At 49.9% G+C, this 14,883-nt stretch overlaps 2 protein-coding genes across 4 annotated transcripts in view; one reads left to right on the top strand and one right to left on the bottom strand.

Moving 5' to 3' along the window:
* Nucleotides 1-2,211, top strand: part of BBS4 (Bardet-Biedl syndrome 4) — a 35,597-nt gene extending 33,386 nt beyond the window's left edge. For both annotated transcript variants that reach the window (XM_064668586.1, XM_064668587.1), the window contains one exon: nt 794-2,211. In XM_064668586.1, coding sequence (XP_064524656.1) covers nt 794-945 — 152 coding nt within the window. In that variant the 3' untranslated portion in view covers nt 946-2,211. The remainder of the gene's footprint in view (nt 1-793) is intronic.
* Nucleotides 1,822-14,881, bottom strand: ADPGK (ADP dependent glucokinase). 2 transcript variants are annotated; one of them, XM_064668589.1, is made up of 7 exons: nt 14,576-14,881; nt 11,597-11,822; nt 10,192-10,254; nt 9,807-9,927; nt 9,341-9,537; nt 8,513-8,611; nt 1,822-8,026 (listed from the first exon to the last, which is right to left on the bottom strand). In XM_064668589.1, exons 1-7 carry the CDS (start codon nt 14,788-14,790, stop codon nt 7,475-7,477), a joined length of 1,473 nt encoding a protein of 490 aa, XP_064524659.1. In that variant the 5' UTR covers nt 14,791-14,881; the 3' UTR covers nt 1,822-7,474. The 2 variants fall into 2 exon arrangements, with proteins under 2 accessions (XP_064524659.1, XP_064524660.1); XM_064668590.1 differs by having other exon boundaries at nt 1,822-8,023.
* Nucleotides 14,882-14,883: the final 2 nt, after the last annotated feature.

Genomic DNA, 14,883 nt, shown 5'->3' with positions numbered 1-14,883 from the left:
ATTTCTCACGCATGGATTTAACTTACCATGCAGGGAAGACTTAGCCAGAAAATCTGAAAAGTAAAACACTCCAGGAGTTTAGAGTTTACCTGAAGGGCTTTATTGTCCTTATCAGAAAAGGGAGCTGGTTCATAATACTGGTTGTCAGCCTAAATTTAAGTGTAGAAACCACTTCTGTCCTGTTTTGATTTAATTCTGCATGTAGCTACTTTAACTGCCTGGAAGCTCTCCCCAAATTTGCTAAAGCTGTGAACTGAAGACAATACTTTGGTTTGAGCATAAACCAGCTTCAGTGGAACTGAAAGTGGCACTTCCTGTGAGGGTGGGGAGGCCCTGGCCCAGGTTGGCCAGAGAAGCTGTGGCTGCCCCATCCCTGCAAGTGTCCAAGGCCAAGATGGATGGGGCCTGGAGCAACCTGAGCTAGTGGAAGGTGTCCCTGCCCATGGCAGGGGGGGAATGAGATGAGCTTTAAGGTCTCTTCAACCCAAACCAGTCTGGGATTCTGTGATTTTGAGAACTGTTTTCCCTTCCAAAGCATAAATTAATTCCTAAGTTTGTACTGACTTCTCACAGCTGAGTGAGATCCTATACCTGAGCTTCCTTTCAGCAGGACTTTGGGCTGTCAGATCTCTGGCTGGATAACTCCTTATCAATAAACTAATGCTGGGCAGAAGGAATCGGAGAGTAGTTAATAGCTGTGATTGTTCTGCATCTCTGTGCTGATGGGATGGGCAAAAAGAATAGACACAACATGTGTAGCTGTAGAGTAACTCCTGCTGTGTCCTCTCCTCAGGTGCTGGAACACCAGCTCTGCCAGCAAAGCGTCCCTCCCTGCCTCTGGAACCAGAACAGGACTTGGAAACGAGCCCCGAGGAGAGCTCGGCACCCGCAGGGGACGCGGAGCAGGGGAAGGAGGAGCACAGGAGCCAGCAGGCAGTGGAGTAGGACGGGCTCTGGGCACCTCCAGAGCTCCCTGGGACTTGGGAGAGGGACCTGCTCCTCCCTGCCCTGCTGGGCTTCACCCCACTGTCAGTTAGTCTGGATGCAGCTGTTTTGTCAGTGATTTTTAGCACGTGGGCTCTGTCCCAAGTCGTTGCAGTGATCAGAAGAGGTTGATGTGTAGCTGCTCTTAGTGTGGTCACTGCAAGAGGCTGGAGGATGGGGATCCAGCTCTCCACAGGTTGGGTGTGAGCCCTCTACAAAGCCCTCTAGCAAAGCAGCTGTAGTGACTTGGAATCAGCGGCTGAACTGGTGAGCAGCTGATTTTCCACAAAGAACCAGCAAACTGAACCTTCAGGGCTCTTTGTTTGCTGCTTGAGCTCCCCAGCTGTTTGAAAATGTATTTCCTGCTTTTAGTTCTGCTCTGTTGGATTGTATCCCTCCATAATGAACAGTCCAGGAGAGGAAGGTTAGTAATGGAAACTTCTCTGAGGCAACAGTGTAAAAGCAGCACCAGCAGGGCTCTGGGTCCGTCCCCATCCTTCAGCTGTGCTTTGTGTTTGCTGCTGTGACCCAGAATGACATTAATGCATCTTTAGAGCCCAGCCAGGAACTGAAGTGCTCTCCTGCTCCCTGGAGAACACCAGAGTAAGAACCCTCACTCTCCCCTCTGTTTTGATGGCCCAAACTGCTGATCTTAAATGTGGCTGTTTCTCCCCCCAGCTGTTCTCTCTGCTGGGTTTTTCTGTCAGTACAGCTCCAGGGCAGCATTGCTGTAAGGATTCCCTCCTGTAAGGGTTCCATCCTGCCAGGAGTTGAAGAAAACAGGATTTTTTGTGGAGCGCTGGCAAATTGAAACAAACCAGACCAGGAGCAGGTGAATCAGGTACAGTGCAGACATTTTTATTCACATTAAACTTCTTACACTGGGAGTTCCTGCAGTGTAACAGAGTGCCTGGGAGGAAGAGGTGAGGATTGCAGAGCAGGGGTGGGCAGGGGCTGGGAATTCTTTACCTCAGCCCCAAAACTTGAGTTCAAGACAGATTTTTGTCCTAGGATGCTTTGATAGGGTAAATGTCACACAGGGAGCACATACAGCATTTGAAGGTACCTGTGAAGGGATTTATTTTAAATATGTATTTTGGTGAAGAGGTTAAACAGATAATGAACCAATTCTCCTTCTGTGAAAAAGCAGTAGCACCTTCCTACTTCCTGGGAAGCATTTTTAAATATGTAATTCCAGTTGGATAATAAACAGAACTGCAATTCCTCGTCCTGCCCCCTCTCCTCCCCTGGCTCTGGTGATGATGGCATTTGCACACAGTAAATTCCTAGGATCTTTCTGGAGAGCTTTTTTGTGCTAATGATAATGAGGCTGGACTGTTCATTCGGCTGGAATTAAGCAAGGGACTCTTCAGCAGGACTGCACTGAGGCATTTAGGGATTTTGGAAATCACACCTTATGCTCCAAAACCTGTTTCTGGCATCAGCCATAATTCTAATCTTCTCTTTTCCCCCCATAATGGAAATTTTAAGATGGAAAACAATAATGAGCCTAATTTCTAGGGAGGCAGAAACCATCTGCTTTAGGACTTTTCTTGCCCTTTTTAGGAAAACATCTTTGATGAGCCCGGGTAAATCACAGAGCTCATAGGGTTCTCTGCAGCTTGGCTTCTGCACAGAAAACAAACTAGAAGACACTCAAACATAAATGCCTGGGCAGCAAGACCTTGTTTCAGCCAAGAGTAATAATTTATTCATCCAGCAACGTATGTTCAACCCAAAAAATCTGGTTTTGAGGTCCCTGAGACAACTGGATGCTGATTTATGGCACAGGCAGGATTAGTGGATACCTGCCATGCTCCTGTACATGTTTGCTCAGTTGTGCCTGAGCCAGGTGGACACAGGGGTCTTTAAGATGTTAAAAATTTAGATTTCCCAGTCAGGAAGTGGGTTTCAGTTGGCAAAACCTCCTCTACAGAGACAGACAGGGAGCAGTGCTCAGTGAAGTAAACCTTGACTAAAATAATAAGCTCCACACATAAATGTGCTCGAAAGGAGCACGTGTTGCAACAAGTGCTTCATCTGCCAAGACTTTTCTGTAAGATAAAGTCCAGTTCTGCTACAAGGAAAGCTTTACCACTCTCTCAAACCAAACTGCTCCAAAAAAATCCATGTTTTTAATGGAAGATCCAGGTGAGCTCTGAACCCAGTTTTGCCCAGGCTGCAGCGAGGAGCAGCTTTCCTGAGAAATTCACGGGGGGAGGTTTTCTGGGTATTTTTTTTCATTGCCCCCACTTGCATTTCACAATTCCTGCCAGGATTTGTGTTCCTCAGCTGCCGTGGGATCTGCTCAGCAGAGGCTGATCCCAGGCTGTTTGGGAACAGGCGCCTTCCCGAGCTCCCGGCACAGACGGGAACGGCCACGTGTGCCATTCCAACCTGCACGTCCCCTTGGCTGAGGGAACATCCTCCCACCAGTCTGGATCGGAAACTCCCTGAGAATTCAGCTTGGATCCACCTGAGACATTACACAAGGAACTGCTCCATCTGTTACGGAGGAGAATTTCATCTGCTGTCTCTGGGCAGACAGGACCAGCATTCCTGGCTCTGAGATCCAAGTTTCACTGCAGACTTTAATCAGACCCAGTATTTTTCTGTTTTTCCTCCTGTTTTCTCTAAAAGTTGGTGAGTTTCCTTAGCCCAGGAATAGCAAGGCAGCACGTTGTGTGACAGGAGCTGCTCTGAACGTGTGAGGCAGCACCCAAATATTAGCACAGAGATTCTTTAGCTGGTCACTCACTCCCAACCCTCAGCTTTCCTGAGCTTATCTCCCTAACTTACCTAAGCTGCAAGTGCCAAAAAGAGCCCAAACCAACTTTTGGGGTAACTGGAAATCGAGTTCTGTTGTACCATTCTCACAAAACTGTCCCACTATTCAACTCTTTTCTCAGGATGTGGCTGGAAAGGTCACCTGTGGCACATAATTCCTGATAACTCAGCATATCCTTACAGACTAAATAGTAAAAAAAAAGCCAAGCACAAGTGCTGAGGGTTTTCCATTGGGTTTTGGAGTGGATCTAGTGCTCTGCTGCTGTCCAAGCTTTGGATTCCAGTGGCTGAGTGGAGCTGAGCTCTAAGGCAACATCTAACCTGGGTCAGAGCAGCTGCTGAGGTCTTTGCTAAAGGCTCAGGAAGAACTTTACAGCACCAGTTCTGTAAAAAGGAATTTGGGAGGGAAGAGCAAACATAACTGGATCTCACATATCCCAACAGGAGATAACCAGGAAACACAGAAGTAAAAATAGAAAATCAAGTCATTCCTTAGCAACACTGTGAAACTCTCCTGGAGAGGAGAAAAAACTGTAAAGAGCCTTTAAACTGGGAAGAGGCAGATTTGGGATTGGTTTTTCCATGGTGAGCACCAAGGGCACAGTGAAGGAACGTGGCCTTTGGGACTCTGCCAGCCTCCTGTGGTTCACACCTCTCAAATAATCCACCACCTGACCTTCAGTAAGGGACAGGCACAGAAAAGATGGGAACAATGCTCATTCTGGATCCTGGATAAGACAAAACAACCCAAACCAAGGTGGTTGCAGGGACACAGATGGAAATACCCAAGTGCACAGGTTTTGTCATGGGGAGATGTCCCAATGCTGAGCTCAGCTGCTGCACCTCCAGCAAAATGTGTGTGAATAAACATTTCCAGTGGAAACCCTTCTTTGGGAGTGTGAGGTTGGCTGAGGTTTGAGGCCTCCAGCACTGTGGATTTCCAGGTATGAGTAACACAGGAGAACAAACACAATTTGTAGAGACAGGATCAGGGGGAGCAGAGTCACTTGAAGCCTGGGTTTGAAGCTTTGGTATTTTTGCAGCTTTTAGAGCAGCTTTTCTGTGCTGTCACTACTGAGGCTGTGCAGGGGTGTGAGACTGCACAGGCAGGGGAAGGATTTCAGGAGCTCTGCCACCCTGCCTGTCATTCCCTTGGGAAGGCAGAGGGAAGTTAAGCACATCATGTTCACAGCATGTAAAACATGCTGGGCCCCTCCATCCAGTTCACATTTATTATCATATAGATTGTTTCAGAACTGAGTCCTGGATCCCACCAGCACAGCTGCTTAAGGATTATCCTTGGGAAGTGCATTTGGTGGCAGGTGAGCTCTGTGTGCCTGATAAAGCACATCTGGATGGAGCAGCAGCCTGGCCACCATGAGCTGCTGCACTTGAGATGTGACTCACAGTGCCAGGTATTCCCAGGGCACCCACGGGAGAAATGTAACCTGGGGAGAAAGAACAGGAACAGCAGGAAGGAGGAGTTAACTGGAGTTAATAACTGGAGTTTAGCTTTAAGGCCCAGGTGATTGCTAAGCAACAAATTCCTTTTTTGTAATTGTTTACACCAATTATTTACTCAAACTAGCTTAAAAAAGAGACACTTTAGGCCTGTCACATTCCTGTTCAATACAAGCACAACTTTGCCCTTGGGCAAGGTCTGTAAGTGCAGTCCCGTGGTTCTAAGTGGCCATAGGGAATGTCAGTCCAATCAGCCTCACATCCCTGGAAGTGTTTTTGGAAGAGAGAAGTGAAATACAGCAGCAGGGCCATTGCTGGTGACAGCCTGTGTGTGTTTAGTTTTGTTTTGTTTCCAACTTGAGAATCCACAGCTTGGCCCAGTGTCAGGAAAGTGGGACCCAGGAAGGCTCAGTTCTCCACCTGGCAGATCCATGGCCTTTGGTGGCCCTGGCCACTGGGAGAGGCTGCAAAATGACCTTGTTAATGGCCTTGGACCTCTCAGACAGCTGAGAGGTTTTTTAATTAATTTTTAATTTAGGAAGACTAAACCAGAACTCAGAGTCCTGTGCTACAGTTTATCAATAATAATAATAAAAATAATAATCTGGATAGAAATACTTCCAGTCTTAAGAAGGTCCTGCACCAAGATAAAATGCTGAGAGTCAAGGGAAGCTCAGGATGGGATGAGCTGCAGGAAAACACAGCAGTGACTGTATTTCTGCTCTGTACAACACAGAAGACTTTGCTCAGAGGGAAAGCTGAATACACACTGACAGCCAGCATTGTGTGCTGAGTCAGTGCAAGTACAACAGCTGCCAATTTTTATCCTTGCAGAGCATTCAGGATGGATTTTCCAACAGGAGAACATCCCTGACAGCAGCATGACAGTGTTACTGAGACAGATCACTCCACCCTGAGTGACAGACTCTCCTCCCCTCCATGCAGACACAAAGACTGACCTTAAACGACCTCCTACAAACTCTGGTGAGGCACAGGCTTGCCCAGACAGGCTGATGGCATTTAATCCAGTTCTGAAAAATGGCTGTGAGAGCTATGCAGATACACCTGAAGTTCCTGAAGTGGCCAGAGACAAACCATGCTGGAAAGACACAAACCCCAGGCTGGTGCTCTGCAGTTCGTGGTGTGTGACTGTGAACAGGTAAAAAAACCAGAAGTATTTAACAAGGACACAGGGTTCTGCTTTTTTAATTTCAAAGGCCAGAGCAAAGAAACTATTGGTGACCTAGTCAAAAAACCTCCAACATCAAACCCTAAAAAGGCCTCCTCACTTCAGTCTGACCTGGAAAATGCTGTTACAGCTTCTGAGCTTCCAGAGGGACCTTCCCTAATATATTAACCCTTCTGAATGGAGAGCAGAAGACTGAAGAATTTGGCACAACCACTCTCAAACAACCAAAATCGAGTCTCCAGCACTTGAGAGCATTTCTGTAACACAGCACCTGGAAGCCCCTGCTGTCAGCAGAGAAGGTATTTAGTGTACAGCAAACAAGGTAACGCTTTGGGGGCCACCTGACAGGGAAGTAGAGCTGTCCCCCAAATAAAAACCCCAATTGTCTTCACTCCCACTTTCCCAAAAGCTAAACACAGGCTGCTGGGGCTCAGCTGAACACCTTTAAGTCACAGATACCCAGCATCACCTGCACAGCCTGCAGTAGGTACAGTCTGCATCACATTTTGGGACCGTGGCTCCCTCTGGGGACACCGAGAGATGATTTCACCAGGCAAAAATTCCATCATTGCCCCAGGCAAGGGAAGGTTTGCAGTGTGCTGGGAGGAGATAAGCCACAAGCCTTTTATTTGGAATTTACCAGAGGCAAGGCAGGGCCGGGCACTGCTGTGCTCTCCCTGGGATCTGCAGACAGGGAATTCTCCTGCTGCACTTCCCAGCACTACCAGACAAGATCCATTCTGAGCTACAAACAGCAAACCTACACCAGCCAGGGATTTTGGTCTTTGCCTCCCTCTCCTCCTGCTCAGGACAAAGCCAATTTTCACATTAAATACTAAAACATCTGCACCCACACGAGAAGCGTTCGAGTCACTGCCCAGTGACTGGAATGTGCCGACAGTTTATACCTGGAATTATTCTTTGGCTCTTTTTCAGTTACACCCAGAAAACACACCACACCCCGATTCTGTTCCTATGCCACCACTGCCTCAAATCCCAATCCACGGGTCTCAGACACCGTGCGGCGCTGGAGAAGGAGAAGTTCCTGGTTTCCTACTGAGGATAGGCCTCGGAGTAGAGCAGTCCCTCGGCGGAGATGGCGTCCCCCAGCCCCACGGTCCGCACGGGGTCCTTGCACACCAGCACGGGGGTGAAGTGGAACGAGATGCCTTCCCTGTGCCAGTGCACCACGGGCTCGTCCGGGTTCAGGGAGATCTTGGCGGGAGCCTCCGTGTGGGAGGTGAGGAACTCGCGGGGGGCCTTGAGCAGGACCCTGCTGGTGTCGATGGTGTCGGTGGCGCAGGCCTGGGTGCCGGCGGCCCTGGCCCCGGCCGCCACCGCCGCTGCCTGGTTGCCCCAGTGCCCGTCCACGGTGGCCAGGATGTGGTAGGCCAGGGTGTGGAAGTGGATCCGCGTGAGGTCGGACGCCCGCTCCGCCGCCTTCCCGTGCTCCTTCAGGACCCAGAAGAGGATGTCGCTGACCACCCCCACGTCGGGAATCCCGCTCCAGGAGCCCAGGGAGGCGTGGGGGCCGGAGGCAGCCTGGGTGAGGAACAGCAGCTCCTGCTCGTTCAGCCCGATGGAGTTCACCAGGGGAAAGACCTGCTAACAGAAACACGGGAACCACGGGTTTGCCTTCACAGGGACAGTCAGATTTGGGATTCCTCCTTCAGGGTGTGGGTGTTACAGTAACCTGGTGTGCTCAGCACCCAGTTTCCCAGAGAGATGCAGCCCAAAGTCACTGCACTTCTCCAAGTTGGCAAGAATTACTCAGCCAAGGAAACATTCCAATTGGTGCAATTAATTTTCTAGACACACACTTGGACAAGAGTAACAAAACATCAACTTCAGATGAAACACTCATAAACACTGAAATCAGATCTGTGTCAGGATAAGAAAGGAACCACCAGGATCTGCAGGAAAGAACTCCTGCAAAGAAATCGAGGGGTTTTTTAAATTATAAACTCAGCTCAGATTCAATCCTTTAACGGATAGTCCTGATGTTAAATGTTCATTTCTATGCTCATGTACCAGTGTGTGCACTGTGATACTGAACCTGACAAAAACAGCATGTCCTGTCATTTTCCTTACCTGATGCATAATGTTGCTCATAAAATCCTGATCAGTCATACTGGCCAGCTCCAGGTGAATGGGAATGTCAGTAGGGATATCAGAGATGGAGGCCACAGCCTACAGGAAAATAGAAAAAACAACACTAAAACATGTACTTATTAAGAAACAGGAGGAGGAAAAGGGTTTGGACTTGAAATACACATACTATAATCTTCCTGTGCCTGGATTTAAACACAATCTCAAATGAGATGTCTGACCAGTGGATGTACTGCTAAGGGAGGAAATAAAAACAACTGCTAGTTTTCAGAATTCCAGAGCAGGAAAACTGTATCCAAGCCTACTCTGCACCCAGCTCAGCACCTTTCTCATGGGCTAATTCCAAAACCTCATAAATCTGAAGGAACTGTAGAACAGCTGATCCTAGAACACAAAAAAAGGCCAGTGCCCTGCATCAGGACCAGAACTCAGCTGTAAAACAGGTGGTGTAAGATGCTGCTTAAGGAATGCCAGTGTTGATTATAACCTGGATAACCTCGGTATCTGGGATAGAAAAGGTGTGATTTAGCCACTAGACAAGCCCAGCAACCAGGTCAGTGCTCTCCAGCCAGGCAACCAGCCCTTCTTCTTCCTTAGACAACCCACTGAATCTAAGAAAAGTCACTGTTACAGAACTAGACTTTTGCCATTCCTGCAGTTCCCAGTCTCCTTTTAGCAGGCAACACTGGGGTTTGTGGGAGAGCTGGAGGCACAGCCCACCTACACCTTCCACCCTGGGAAAACAAGGCCTTGCCACGAAGCACTTGCTGGAGTGGAAAACTGGGAGACTCGGGCGTTGCAATATCTCACCTCCATCAGCCGCCTCTGTCGCGCCTCCTTGCTCTGCCCTTCCATCATGTGAAGTCCTGAAAGCACCACAAGGTCTGGCTGGAATTCATCCAAGCTGGACACAAACACCTCCAGCATGTTGAGGGCGCCGTTGGACAGGTCGTGGGAGAAGATGAAGCGGTTGGCAGTGGGTGCTCTCACCTGGCCCCACTCCTCACCTGGGGTGGAGCAAACAGAGGCAAGGAGGTGGGAACTGTTGTATTCCTGGGCAGGATCACAAGTTAAATGTCAAGAAAACACGTGGATTTGTTTCAGCACTACATGAGGGTTACTCTGGGTTTCACCTGCATGTGGTTAAATGGTCCCTTTGTGTTTTCAGGGACCATTTTAGTGTTTGTGCAGCTTTAGAATGACACCCATGAGGGCTGTGCATCAATCCCAGTGATGTCTGGGGTTCCCATTCAACACTCTGCCTTTGGGAAGGTACCTGCTTGATACTCCAAGATAAGATGGAATTCATCTCTTTCCTGCATGGATTCAGGTGGCACGACCACGTTGTCATCGAGCAGTTCGTGGAGTCTGGGGCCAACTGGGCCACAAAGGAGGATCTAGAAAACAGGAAAAAATAACTAAGGTTTCCCTGCCATGTCCCTTGCCAAAATGTAAGCATCACCTAGATAATTTTTAAGAAGTTAATAATTCAATTTTTAAAAATCAGCTGTGTTTTCTACTTGGAAGGCCAACCATATGTTCCACCACAACCCAAGAAATAACTGCCAGATCCCCAAAACCTGCAGGGAAGTAATTTGCTTGAGACAAGCAAATTAAAGAAGATGAGCAAACAGCATGAAATCTTTGGAGTGTGTGTGTACCTTCAGGTCTGGATTTGTCGCGAGCTTCTGCCCGATGAGAGCAGCGTTTCCTCCCACGTAGAGCTGTAAAACAAACAGAGCAGGGTGTGGGACCCCTTGCTGGGGGACCTTTATACATGTTCAGTCCTCGGCACAGCCTGGAGATTCTGGGTTTTTAGAACACAGTCCAGCAGTACCCAAGTTACTAAAGCTGAAGGCAAAACAACTTTACAGTTCTCTGTGAGAATCTCAACAACTTGAGTGTTCTCTTTTTGTTAAATCTAAATATTCACCTTCAGGTAATGGCCATGTAGAAATCAATTAATTCATAACATTGACAGTGCTGAAGGAATCTACTCATTCAGCACATAAACAGCCCTCACTCCTGTGCAACTTCTCTGTGGCAGTGGGTGACCTGTGGGTTTTTAGCAAGGCTGCCAAGGAATCGTTTAAAAATTGCAACAGCTCTTCCTCCAGTTTGAGTTTGAAGTGAATCCTGGTCCCTGTGCCCACGTGGAGTGAGAGGAACCTTCCTACCTTTCTTCAGGTAAGAAAGGTCAAACTTCCCAGTGAGAAAACTGATGTGAGCTTTGAAACCAATGAATGTGGATTGTCATGAGGGTCACAGACACTCAGAGGAGGCCACGGAGCTGCTCTGAGGGCTGGAGCCCCTCAGCTCTGGAGCCAGGCTGGGAGAGCTGGGGGTGTTCAGCTGGAGAAGAGAAGGCTCCAGAGAAACCTTAGAGCCCCTTCCAGGGCCTAAAGGGGTTCCAAGAGAGCTGGAGAGGGACTTTGGATAAGCAGGCCAAGGGGGAATGGCTTCCCACTGCTAGAGGGCAGAGTTAGATGGGATATTGGGAAGGAATTGTTGGGTGTGAGGTGGTGAGGCCCTGGCCCAGGTTGGCCAGAGCAGCTGTGGCTGCCCCATCCCTGGAATTGTTCAAGGGCAGGCTGGACAGGGCTTGGAGCAACCTGGGCTAGTGAAAGGTGTCCCTGCCCATGGCAGGGGGTGGAACCAGATGAGCTTCAAGGTCCCTTCCAACCCAAACCATTCTGGGATTCTCTGACAGAAAACAGGCCATGGAAGGATCCAGCTAAGAATCAGGTGATTCCTTGCTCCCTGCCTCATTCCAAGGTGTTAGAGCCACTTTTACAGCCTCAGCCTCATCTAGCTCTCATATAACAATATTCTTAAAGAGGCATCTTTGACATTTCATTTTTGGAACGTCAGCAGGGGAGAGACAATTTAAACCCCTCCTATTTGCAGCGGGGGCAGAATCCTGTGGAAAATCATTCACACACTCAAGCTACACCGCAAGTTCCCTTCCTAAAGGATTTGCTCTCTCACTGGAGGGAAAATGGAAGTCACAGGTGATCAGCAGGTAAGAACCACGCTTCCCCAGGCCTGTGCTGGGTGCAGCCCCACCTGTGCCGCAGGGTGCTCCGAGGCCGTCCGTGCGATGTCCCGGAACGCCGCGGCGTCGCTGAAGAACCGCTCGGCGGCCGCCCCTCGCTCCATGAAGTGGGTGAAGGCCTCCCCCAGGTCCTGCCCGGAGCTCAGCACCGCGTGGTTCTTCCCATCCCTCGGTTCCAGACCCAGCGCCTCCAGCAGCTTCACGCCGGACAGGACCACGTCCACACAGGCGTTGACGCTGGAAGAGACAAGGGAAAGGCGTCCTGGGAAAACCACCTGGATCCGAGGGAACTGAGATTAGCTCAGCTGGTCAGAGCATCGTGGTGATAATGCCAAGGTCACGGGTTTGATCCCTGCGGAGACCATTCACTTGAGAGTTGGACTCGGTGATCCCTGTGGATCTCTTTCAACTGGGAATACTCTGACTCTGTCTGGAACCTGTGAGACAACACAGTGAGATCACGCCCCAGGTAGTGATGGCTGTTCAGGGGGAGAACAACCAACCAAATGGAAAAAAACCCCTCACAAAGGCCCTGGAATTCCCTGAAATTCTCTCCTAAAGCCTTCTCCCTTTGACTTGCCTTTATTGCACTGCAGAGGAGAGGGGGATTTCTACCTTTCTGCTGGATTAAAACAAGGAAGAGTGAGCTGTGTGGTCCTAAGGTGGTTGAGTATGTTACAATACAGGTTTGCTTCATTTGCTGCCTTAGACTCACTCAAAAAAAGAACAGGCACAATAACCAAATAATTAATTTTTAATTCTTAGAAGCTTTTAAAAATATATATCTTTGGGGTTTAAAATGTGCATGCGATTCAAAACTGTTAAAAACAAAGCAGAAAGTATCTAAGCCTGCTAGATCAGCCTCTTGAGTTTCAGCTGCTCCTAATAATACTCAAACCCACACACCAACTCCCCACACAGGCTGGTTCTGTTTATAAGAAGTCAAGAGAGCGATTTGTCAGTTGAAATATTTGAAAACTGCAATTTCTAAAGGACGATCCCTAACTTCCAGAAATAGCATGCAGTGAAAGCAGGAGAAAAACCCTGCAATAGTTAGGGAGGGATAAAAACCATTTCAGCAGGTCCAGGCTTTATGGAAAACCTGACTTCCAGTCCCTATTTCCTTATCAATTACATCAATTTAATCACAGCCTAGTTCAAACTAGAGAACAGGAAAGTTCTGCCTGGAACCAGACCTCCAGGAAGACAATTTGTGAACACCTGCCCTTGTTTCACCCTGTGGTTTCAGAGAGATACCAACACATACCAAATATTTCCTGAGATGATACCAGCAATTATTTAAGCATCTTGTGGACCTGCTGTCAAGTGCCATTTCTATTCCTCTGCCCCACACTCCCCTGACAGGGATCCAAAACCATCTACAAAACTTTTGCAGGATCTCTGGCTTTCTCAGCGTCTCCCACCACGCTCCCAAGGCCAGTTCCTGCTCCCTGTCAGTGTGGAGTGCCCAGCATCCAGCATTCCTCCTTGGCAGGGACCTCACAAGGGCCACAACACGTGAAAGCTGCATCACACAAAATAAAGGACACGAAAAGCCCTGAGGCTTTCCAATCCACGAGGTAACCAGCCCAGAAATCCTCTGGATGTGCATCATCTCCTGCAGAGGAGAGAGAAATACCCTGGCACAGCAGGGAAAAGAAATGATAAGCTCAAGCAGCCTTTTAGCCCCAATTTTATGTTTTAATGAATCGTTAAAGATCCAAGGGGATGAAACCAAGTCACATTCCTCTGCCAGCACACAGCTCCACAGCCATGGGGGTGGATAACTCCTTCCAACACCTGAAGGCTGAATCTTCCAGTCAAAGTCAAGTTATCCTGCCAGTCTTTATATTTAAAAGGAAGTGAGTGAGGTGCTCTATATAATGTCCGCATTAATGGTCAGTCTTAAAACCAGCATTTGAGGTCAATGTGATATTCCTGAATTTTCCCCTTGTTTTCTTTCCACTTTAAAAAGAAGAATGTTGGATTTCCCTGGGCATGCACAGGTGCCTTCGACATCCACTGCCTTCTCCTCTCTCTGCTCCCTTCTCCACTTTATAAACTTGTCTCTGGTACTTATTTATTGCCAGCCTGAACTGGATGGGCCAGGAGCTCCAAGTCCCTCAGACTCTGGATGTAAAGTTGTTTTACAGGGGACAAGGTCTCTGGAGACAGGCTGCCAACGGGGCCTGAACCCCACAGCACCCTGAAACCACCAGCACAGGAGTGTTCTGGGTCATTCCTCCCCTCAGTTGGGGTCCGATGGAGCAGTGGGGAGGAGCTGCACTCTTGAGGAAATCATGGAATGGTTTGGACTGGAAGGTGTCCTTGAAGATCATCTGGTTCCACCCCCTGTCATGGGCAGGGACACCTTCCACTAGCCCAGGTTGCTCCAAGACCCATCCAACCTGACCTTCAACACTTCCAGGGATGGGGCAGCCACAGCTTCTCTGGGCAACCTGTGCCAGGGCCTCCCCACCCTCACAGCCAACAATTCCTTCCCAATATCCCATCTAACCCTGCTCTCTGGCAGTTTGAAGCCATTCCCCCTTGTTCTGTCCCTTCAGGCCCTTGTCCCAAGTCCCTCTCCAGCTCTCCTGGAGCCCCTTTAGGCTCTGGAAGGGGCTCTCAGGTCTCCTGGAGCCTTCTCTTCTCCAGGTGAACACCCCCAGCTCTCCCAGCCTGGCTCCACAGCAGAGGGGCTCCAGCCCTCAGATCATCTCTGTGGCCCCATCTGGACTCGCTCCAGCAGCTCCACGTCCTTCTGCTGCTGGACCCCAGAGCTGGAGGCAGCTCTGCAGGGGGGGGTCTCACCTGAGTGGGGCAGATACACCCCAGGTACATCCCTACCCGTGCAGAGGCCCCGACACATCCATCCCCACACACAGATCCATCCCCGCACGCATCCATGTCCATCCACACACCGGGATCTGGGGATGCCCGTCCAGCCCCGCCGCCAGGGGGCGCTCCCCGCGCGCTCCCGCACCTACCCGACGGCGACGCGCGCCCAGCCGCGCGCGGGGCGGACAATGGCCGCCTGCCAGGCCGCCACCGTGCGCGCCTCCAGCGAGCGGGCGCGGCGCAGCGTCCCCAGCAGCGAGGCCGAGAGCTGCCGCAGGGCCGCGGGGGGCAGCTCGGGACCCAGCACGCACAGGTAGCCCAGCGCCAGGGCCAGTAGGCCCACGCACACCGAGCGCTGCCACATCGCCCCGCTCCGCTCCTCCTGCTCCCCCGCCGCGGCTGAGGCGGGGCCCCGCCGGCGGGGGCCTCCTTACGCCGCCTCCGGAGCGCCCCGCCC

The sequence above is a fragment of the Pseudopipra pipra genome, chromosome 12 (genome assembly GCF_036250125.1).
Source record: "Pseudopipra pipra isolate bDixPip1 chromosome 12, bDixPip1.hap1, whole genome shotgun sequence".
In the NCBI taxonomy this organism is placed as follows: domain Eukaryota; kingdom Metazoa; phylum Chordata; class Aves; order Passeriformes; family Pipridae; genus Pseudopipra; species Pseudopipra pipra.
Note: the sequence above shows the minus strand (reverse complement) of the source record. Positions and strands in the feature narration are given on the sequence as shown.